Here is a 10,337-nt window from a genome sequence, read left to right on the forward strand (position 1 = left end):
TATTTATAAACTATATACGCCCTCTAGTCGAAGTCTAAAGAGTAAATCGTAAGCTACCTCAAAACTGAACAGTAGCCACAAACCCTCAAGCCTTCCCCTTCCCCTTCCCCTTCCAAAATTGCCTCCAAATGGTCAAAATCCCGATCCGGATGAAGATTAATTCTTCTGGAAGCTTTACCGCATTAAAATTTTCCAAACGAGTTTAATCTAATCAAATAATACTCTACAAGGTCAAATGAGCTCAATGATACTCATACTGACTATATAAAAATTAGGGTAAAAACCCTGCCCAAAAAGTCATCTAGATCCACGAAGATGAAATCATAATTTGCTTTCAAAAACATTTCACCTTACGTCTAAGGATTCCAAATTCGAAAAACCCATTCAAAAAGCCATGATCATGGCCCACATATCCATGATTTACCCTTTTTCAAATTTTGGGTTCAAAACCCCAATTGTTTTCGAACCAAATCAATACTAAATGCAAACAACCATCGGGGTTCTTGGGAAAATACAAAAATAGAGATAAGGAATTTACCCCCTCTTCAAGACGAATCCATAGCCACCGAAATCACCTAAATCCAAGATGTAGAGCCCAAGATATGAAGTTATGAAGTCTAAGTTCTAAATTGCAGAATAAATAATCTAACCAGCCATTTTCTTCATCGCGATCGTGACCCTCAAAAATTGAGTGTCCGTATGACTTCTGTGTGGGTGGGATTCCTTGATTATTGTGATGATATGATTTGCGAGTATGCTTGATTGCTTATCTGCCTACTTGTTGATTTCTTTCATCATATATGTGAACTAATTGTGGTCGGCCTATGATACTCACCAGTACATAGTGTTTGTGTTGATGCTACCTTGCTGCACTCTTTTCTAGGTGCAGAGTTTGCTACAGGTTCCCCTTCAGGTCCTCGAGAGTGTTTTCCCTGAGGTTGTGCTATCCGAGTTTTCAGGGTGAGCTATGTCTCTGTTCTGCTACCTGGAAGACTCTTCTGTTTTAGATTTCTGTCCTTCGTTATCAGAAAGTATTATTCAAATATTGATGTATCATTATTATTCAAACTCATGTAATACTTAGTAGCTCTTGTACTGCGACTTCACTAGATTCCTTGGGTAGTTGTTGTACTTCCGCACTTATATACTTTTATAGGATATTGATATTGCATGGTATTTCTTTTTTCTTTCGCAAGTTCATTTTGAATGTTGATTAAGGGAAGGGTTCGCAACTAGGATGGTTAGTGTGGGTGCCTGCTCAACCCACGAGTTTGGTCGTGATAAGTTGGTATCAGAGCCCTAGGTTACCCGACCTTACAAGTACAAGAGCATGTGCAGTAGAGTTTTGTGAATCGGTATGATGAGCTCTGTACTTATCTGCAAGAGGCTATTGGACATTTAGAAAACTTCCAATTCTTTCAATCCTTTCATGTTGCTTTATTCAAATTGGTACCTAGTCGATTCAAATTGGTATCTCAATTTCCTTGTCTTATTCTAGCACGGATAGTGGGAACTCATCTATAAGTTCTTATGTGAATGATTTTGTCATGACGTGGCATGGTATGGCATGAGATGTGTTATCCTGATTCGGACGCGTGATCAGATTCAGTTTCCAGCTATGGCTTGAGGATTCAGTTGTGTGGGATTGTGGTTAAGACTCATTTATTGTGGCGATTTTCTTGAGAAATAGGAGAGATAGTATAGAGGACCGCATGATCTCCATGTTTTCAGCGTTGGGTTGCTTGGAAGTCGCAAACGTCCATTTATAGCTTAACAAGAATGATTTGTTCAAGGTATGATTAGTTTGGGAAAAGTTCCAAGATTGTCAAGGTATTATGATGGTTTCTGTGACACGGGTGTACCAATGGCAGGTCAACGATTCAGCAGTGATAGTGTATTAAATGTTGATATGCGGGGACAAGTGTAAGTTTGGTAAGGATCATCGGATTTGGCAAAAGGACAGTGACCGCATGTAATAAAGAAGAGAAGTTGAGAATAAGGATATGAAGGACGACTTTTGTGGAAAATGTGTAGTGAAGTAAGATTTCTTAGGGTACATTGGTAAGAGTACTTTTGTGTTATGGGACGGAGCCGTAAGGAAGAAGATTTGGATCAATCTCCGCTACTAGGAAGGGAACAATTACTATCTGATGTGCTCGTCAGGATAAGGTTGCAATTTGTACGAGAGTGGATTTCATATTCGGCCGTGGAAAGTTAAGTTGGGCTTCGACGGGGCAATATTATAGTGGTAGAGTAAGAACTAGTGGTTTATGGGTTCTTTCAAGAAAATGGTTATCGATTCTAGATAGAAAAACAAGGTTACTGCTGACGAGTTAAGACTTAAGGTGTTAGGAAGCTGTAGTCGAGGTCCTTCAATAAAGGGTGTGATCATTGAGTCGATTGGTGTTTTTGAGGTTATGGATAAAAGGGGATCGTTCGAAACAAGAGCTAGTTGATTTGAGGCTTATGTTGTGGTTGATCCAGCGTAAAGTTTAGTACTTAGAGGGCTATCAGGTGTTGCATCTAATATTGGACTATAGTTGAGAGGTTAGTGTATATTGTGTATAATTCGGCCAGATCGTGCTACTACTTATGTTATTACTCGGTTGAGTGATCGAATGAAAGGGATATTCACGTGAATGGTTAGAAGTGTTCTGGTTCGACAAGTAAGGCAAGAGGTGGTTCTTCGCGGGCTAGCCTTGTTAAGGATCTTGAGAGAGGGGTTGGTTAATACGGACGTTTGAAGTGGTAAATCAATGATGGGTTCGAATTAATTGAAGTTGCAGAGAACATTTCAGAAATTAAGTTAAGGGAATTTGAGCAAGGGCACCTTGGTGGTGATTCATGAGGACATTAGTGGGACTGTGTATGTGATACGCTGGATTTAGAAAGTAATCAGTTTAAGAGTTGAGTGAGGTAAGGGAACTCTAGGGTGTAGAGTATGTGGAATACTACTATCTCTAGGTTTGAATCGGCTAATTTGCAAGACATGATTATGCGGTATACTATTGAGTGAGTTCGAGTGATGGTTAGATGGTGGCGGCAAATGTGATCTGATTCAATTTGAGGAATTGAAGAGTCAAGATAAGGTGTAGTTGATCGAGAATCTGTAGAAATAAGGTACATCTTCGGGATTACTTGGGTCAATATGGATTGTTGTTTTGTTGTCTACATCTTTCAGATGAGGTGAGATTGTTGAGTACGCTTAAAGAAGGAAGTCTAAATAAATGGACTAAGTGATATGATGAAGTTCCATGAGGTTCATGCAAACCCTAATACTACAAACCCTAACCTAGCCGTAATATGGCCATTCCGGCCACTGGTCAGCCGTCGTTGGCGGCTGACCAGCCACTCCCTCTAACCTCCTCTATCATATTTCCACCCTTACCTCAATCCAATATACTACCTTCATCTTCATCTCAACCAAACCCTAATTCTTCAAACCCTAACGTAAACTATTCTAAATACCCTTCTTCTTCAAAAAGCTTTGCCAATACATTAACGGGTAGAGAGGAAATCTGTACAACAATGAAGCAGCAATGTGAACCTATACCTAGGAAGAATCTAACGTATATTGATGGTATTCCAATGGTGAAGTGGACTGAGGCTGAAATCAAAAGAATAGAGATATTGGAAGACCTTCAACATGCAGTAATAGGCAAATTTTCTCATGGGTGGCCGGAGTTGGAAGAACTACGCAACATTATACCATCACAATGTGGTTTAAAAGGTGACTGTAAGGTTGGTTTATTTAGGCCAAGACATGTTTTGATCAGATGCTCATTGATGGAAGATTTTATCAATCTTATGTCTAGAGGAGCATATTATTTGAAGGCTAAAGATGGTGTTACTTATCAGATGAGGCCCCTTATTTATGATTCTAAGTTCAAAGTTGATGAAGAAACATCTCAGGCAATGGCGTGGATTTCTTTTCCAAACTTATTACCTACTTTCTTTGTCAAAGAATCTTTGTTTACCATGGCTTCTGCTGTTGGAAAGCCTTTACAGTTGGACTTGGCAACCATAAACAAGACTCAACCTAGTTGTGCTCGAGTCAAGGTCTAAGTTGATCTTCTTGCTGAATTACCTCAGTTTCTGATATTGGAAATAGAGAATGAGGATACAAAGGACATCAGGAAGATGAAAGTCAAAATCCAATATGATTTCTTACCAAAATATTGTACTGAATGTAAGATTCAAGGCCATTCTAGAGATGAGTGTAGAATCCTTCATCCTGAATTGAAGAAAACAACAGATGTTAAGGTTATAGGCTCAGATAAAGGGGTAAAGGATACAGGAAATCAAGATACACAAGTTGTTAAGGATAAAGGCAAGAAGGAGGGACGTAGATGGTATCATGGAAGAAATTATCATATGGTGAAGTATGTCCCAAAAACTAACACTTCTGATAGGGGGAATGAAAGCAAAGTTAAGCATGTTGCTGCAAAGAATAATGATGATTCAGAAGTACAAATGATGGTGCAAAATAAATTTGATGTAGTAAAAATTGTGGAGGAAGGAGAGATACCAAGTACAAGTACATCCAAAGCTGAGGGGGAGAATTCTAATGCAAATGGCAACAAGGCTGGTCAAAGTAATCAGGTGGAGACAAGGCTGAATAATGCAGATATTACTCAAGTTTTCACAGAAGGTCAGCAAAGTGATCAAGAAGTTATGCCAGGCATTATTCAGGAAAAAGAAGTTCATAGCTCATGGGCTGATGAGGTGGAGGCAAAGGAATTGATGGCAGGAGAAAGGAAATATGAAGATGGAGTACAAAGTAATACTGTTGGAGATTCTAGTCAAAAGGACAGTGTGGAAGAAGCATGTCATGGTGGCACCAATGCAGCAGAAAAGGAATTGAATACAGGAGAAAACCAACAAGAAGATGGAGAACCTGGTAAAACTGATAGAGACTCTAGTAAAAAGGACAGTGTGGAAGTAGGCACCAATACAACAGAAAAAAGAACAAGTTTGAGACAAGTAGATATTCCAGACAAAGGGGAGGTGCAAAAACAAAATGATCATCCAGATCATGATGAACATGTGGATGTTGATGATACAGGATTAGATGGAGTTAAAGAGGCTACAGAGGGTTCTCCCTCAGTGATAATTTATAACCCTGAGCAAAGAGAAGAAAAAGTGCAGGAAAATGTGCAATCAATAGAGGCAACAGTAGTGGATGTCACAAGTGACAAGATGAAGGAGCAGGTGTATGTGGAGAAAGATGCAGATCCACCAGATCATTCTTCCTCAGAAAAGGCAATGGTGATTTCACATACTGACCATCATCAGGTGACATTTTGTAGAAAGTCTTCCCAGTCAAAGAACTACATGACCTGATCTCTCATAATATAGATGGTTTGGAAGTAGAGGAGGATATCAGAGATCTCCATAGGGAAGACAAGGAGGAGAATATTAAGCAAAATAAGGAAAACATTCTTAAGTAGGCTGATATATCTCCTAATAGCAAGTCTAACAATAAGGGTCAGAAGAAAGGCAAGAAGAATGCTATTGACAAGCAAATTCCACTCAGGGTGCTACCAAAGAGGAATGATACTAAATCTACTGTTAAATGATGTTGAAGTCATTCATTTGGAACATTAGGTCAGTTAAGACACAAAAAGCCTTTCATAGGGTACAAATGTTAAACAGACATCACAAATTCTTTTTGATTGCTCTCATGGAACCTTTTCAACAGGTCAGGACAATAAACCATTATAGAAGGAGGTTGGGCATGTGCTTAGCTAATGCCAACTGTAATGGTAAAATCTAGTACTTTGTGGCTGATAATATAGATGTAGAAGTTCTGTTGGATTCCCCTCAGCAGATTACTTTGAAGTTGTTTTTACAAGATTTGAATCAACATCTTATTACTACTTTAGTATATGCTAAATATAGTGCTTTTGAAAGGCTAGAGTTGTGGGAGGATATCTATCATCTTTCCAATACCTTATCTTGTTATTGGTTAATAGGAGTAGACTTCAATGTGGTTCTGAATGATGAAGAATAGATAGGGGGTAATCCTATTCAACCTTAGGGTATAGAAGACTTTTCTTTTTGCATAAATTCCTGTGATCTTGAAGAGGTAAACTTTAAGGGTAGTCCCTTCACTTGGTGGAATGGTAGAGCAGATGAAGCATGTATTTTTGAGAGATTGGATAGGATGTTGGTGAATTCACTGCTTCTGGACATCTTTGGAAATATTGAAGTGGAACATCTTGCAAGAACTGGATCAGATCATGCTCCACTTATGTGTACCTATGGGGATAAGCATCAGAATCTAGTCAGACCTTTTAAATTTCTATTATTCGGGATAGAACATGCATCTTTCATGGATACAGTCAGGCTGAATTGGTCCACTTGGGAGCATGATGATCCTTTCATAAACTTCAAAAGCAAGATGAAAAAGCTGAAAGGAGTGTTATCTAAATGGAGCAAGGAAGTGTTTGCTGATATATTCAAGCAGCTGATCATAAGGGAGGAAATAGTAAGATTAAAGGAACAATTGTTTGAACAAAATCCAAGCCAAGTAAATAGAGTGGTTTTGCAGAAAGCTCAAGCTGAGACTAAGAGATATTTGCATTATGAAGAAGAGTACTGGAGACAAAAAGCAGGCCTGGATTGGTTTGTAGATGGAGACAAAAATACTAGATTTTTCCATAATCTAGTAAAGGGAAGAAGGAAGAAATTGCAGATCAAAAGAATTCAAAACTCAGATGGTTCATGGATTGAGGATGAAGATCAAATGGCAGATGAGGCTGTGCACTTTTATTCTCAACAATTTTCACAGGAAGAGTTAATTAGAGATGAAAATTTGTTGTCACTCATTCCTGTTTTGATTGACCAAAACAGAAATGATTTTCTTTGTCAAATGCCTAGTGTTGATGAAGTCAAAAAAGTTGTTTTCAACCTTAGTGGATCAAGTGCTAGTGGACCTGATGGTTTTCCTGGAGTTTTCTACCAGACATGTTGGGACATTATTAGCTTGGATGTATACAAGATGGTGGTGGCTTTCTTCCAGGGTCATACTCTTCCAAAGTCAGTCACTCATACAAATCTTGTTTTACTACCAAAGAAGGAGTTGGTTCAAAGTTACTTTATCAACAAAGTGATGTCAAGAGTGGTTCATGATAGATTGGAGACTGTGGTACCTCAGTTGATTTCTATTAATCAAGCAGGTTTTGTTCAAGGGAGGAGCATTATTGAGAATGTGCTATTGGCATAAGAAATAGTGACAGACATCAGAAAAAGGGGCAAACCAGCAAATGTAGTGATCAAATTAGACATGGAAAAAGCCTATGATAGAGTATCCTGGTCATATTTGATAAAGGTACTCAGCAAAATAGGATTTGCTAGTCAATTCATTGACATGATTTGGAGGTTAATTGCAAATAACTGGTATTCCATCCTTTTCAATGGTTAGGCCAAAGGATTTTTTTCATTCAACCAGGGGTGTCAAACAAGGTGATCCACTTTCACCTACATTGTTCATCTTATCAGCAGAGGTGTTATCAAGAGCTCTAAATGCAGAATTTGACAATGCTGAGTATGTGGGCTATGGCATGCCTAAATGGAGTAAAAATATCAATCATCTGGCGTATGCAGATGATACTATAATATTTGCATTTGTAGAAAGGGAGTCATTGAAGAGAATTATGAAGATACTGCAGGAGTATGAGGCAATCTCAGGTCAGCTGATCAATAAAGGCAAGAGTGCCTTTTATATGCATCACAAGATTTCTGGTGCACTGTCTCAGCAGGTGGAGCAGATTACAAGCTTTAAAAGGGATCAATTTCCATTAAACTACTTGGGATATCCTATATTTCATTCAAGGAGGAAAAAGGTATATTACAATGACCTTATCAAGAAGGTGAAAAACAAGCTGCAAAATTGGAAAGGAAAATTGCTCTCTTTTGGTGGAAAAGCAGTTCTTATCAATAGTGTGCTTCAGAGTATTCCAATATACATGCTGTCAGCTATTGTTCCCACAAAATATACCATTAATGAGCTTCATAAAATCTTTATGAGGTTTCACTGGAGTACTAAGAAAGAAGTTAAAAGCAGGCACTGGTCCTTTTGGGACAAGATTTGTTTACCAAAAGAAGAAGGAGGATTAGGATTCAGATCTCTAGATGATGTGTCTAAGGCCCTTTTTGCCAATTTATGGTGGAAATTTAGAACCTCAAATACATTATGGTCAGCCTTTATGTGGAATAAATATTCCAAGAAGAAGAAGCCTACAGAAGTGCAGTGGAAAGGTAGATCACAAGTGTGGAAAAGAATGATAGAGGCAAGGGATCAGGTGGATCAACAAATATGGTGGGAACCTAAAAATGGAGCATGTGATGTATGGGAAGATAATTGGACTAAACTTGGTTCGCTCAAACAGGTAATACCACTAGATTTTCAGATTGACACCAGCATTGAAGAAGTATCACACTTTATGACTGCAGAAGGCTGGGATGAACAGAAATTGCATGCCAAACTGCCAGGTAATGTGTGTGATCATATCCTACAAGAGTTCAGTATAGTGGAGCATTCAGAGGAGAAAGATAAAGCCTGGTGGATGGCTAGTACTACAGGAGATTTCACTATAGGGAGTGCTTGGAATTTGCTCAGGAGAAAGGCTCAAACAACAACTCACTTTTCAAAGTTGTGGCACAAAGGAGTTCCATTCAAAATATCATTCTTCCTTTGGAGATTGTGAAAGTTCAAAATACCAGTGGATGATGTACTAAAGAGAATGAATATCAGCAATGTATGTAGATGTAGATGCTGTCTGAACTCTCATAAGGAGGAGACAGTTCAACATCTATTCCTTACAGGTGATTTTGCAGCAGAAATTTGGCAATATTACAATGCTGCTGTGGGGATAGTTCTGCCAAGGATTCAGGTTCATCAGACAATAGTGCAATGGTGGTATATGCAAGGTCCTACAAAACTCAAATCAGTTATGCAGGCTGAACCAGCATTCATATGCTGTCAATTATGGAAGAGAAGAAATACTATCATGCATGGGGGGTAAGATGAATAAACTATAGGTGATAAATAGGATCAACTATAATCTACAGCAACTGGTGAAGACATTATATCCTTGGCTGAGAAATATTCCACATGACTGGCCTCACATGGTGAAATTTTTGGAGGATTACAGGCCTAGAATAGGATATAAGATGATGCAACGGAAATTTCCTGATGTTGGCTGGTTCAAGTGCAATACAGATGGGGCCTCTAGGGGTAATCCATGGATGAGTTCAGCTGCTTTCTGCATTAGAGATGAGGTTGGAAACCTGATATATGCTGGGGCAAGAAGAATAGCTGATACAACTAACATCACAGCAGAGTCTGTAGCTATATTGGATGGAATTGAGTTCTGTATTAAAAATGATCTGGTTCCTGTAATGATTGAATCAGATTCTCTGTCCATGATAAACATTATTCAAGGAATATGGGAGATTCCATGGAATATCAGTATAGAAGTTAATAAGATCAACTTCTGGAGGAACAAGGGCCAAGTGCAGTTTGCTCATATCCTTAGGGAAGGCAATGCACTTGCTGATTTTTTAGCTAACCTGGTTTTTTATTTTGCAAGTACAGTTCACTTTCATTCATTTGCTAAGTTGCCAACAGGTGCAAAGAAGATTCTCAATGCTGATAAGATGATGATGCTTAACTTCAGAAGCAAGATCTACAAAAATAGAAAACCAGACTGATCATATGCATCTGATCATGCCAACAAGTGATGACACAAGATTCAGTTACACAAAGAAATAAAGGATCAGCATAACAGCTTCATAGGATTGTTGTAGTCCTGGTTGGATGACTAAGGTTATCCTTGTTACTGTGTGGTATTAACAGGAATGTTCGTCCTACTAACAGGATTTCTTTAGTTACCCAGTCCAGCTACAAACATTCAACATGACTGAATGTGTAAGCTTGATCAGAGACATTGGACAGCAACTATGAGGAGCTTCATACTACACTTCTTCTTGAAAGATTTTCAGTGAGATTAGATACCATAGCACCTGGTCAGAGCTTGAGGTGACTGATAATGGCATCAATCCAAAGAAGGAGTGTTCTTGTTTGCAGTTTTTCATTGTTACACTTGGCTGCTCAAACAAGGCTTAGACTGTTCTTTCACTTCCTAGGATAGAGTAGTATAGACTTTTACATTTTTCCTTCATTTCTTTCCATTTTATTTATTTTTGTTCTGTAAATACTTTTATTTATTTTAATAAAATCCAACAGCATCAGGCTGATTGGCTTTGCTTAAAAAAAAGTTCCATGAGGTTTCACGATCAGCGACGAGTGAGAAGCAAATTTCAGGTAACCG

The 10,337-nt window shown here is 38.5% G+C and overlaps 1 protein-coding gene across 1 annotated transcript; it reads left to right on the forward strand.

Annotated features, from left to right (window-relative positions):
- The first annotated feature begins 6,166 nt into the window (after nt 1–6,166).
- Nucleotides 6,167–7,228, forward strand: LOC132630592 (uncharacterized). The gene has a single exon (XM_060346162.1). It carries the CDS (start codon nt 6,167–6,169, stop codon nt 7,226–7,228), a length of 1,062 nt encoding a protein of 353 aa, XP_060202145.1.
- The last annotated feature ends 3,109 nt before the right edge of the window (nt 7,229–10,337 follow it).

The sequence above is a fragment of the Lycium barbarum genome, chromosome 3 (genome assembly GCF_019175385.1).
Source record: "Lycium barbarum isolate Lr01 chromosome 3, ASM1917538v2, whole genome shotgun sequence".
Taxonomy (NCBI): domain Eukaryota; kingdom Viridiplantae; phylum Streptophyta; class Magnoliopsida; order Solanales; family Solanaceae; genus Lycium; species Lycium barbarum.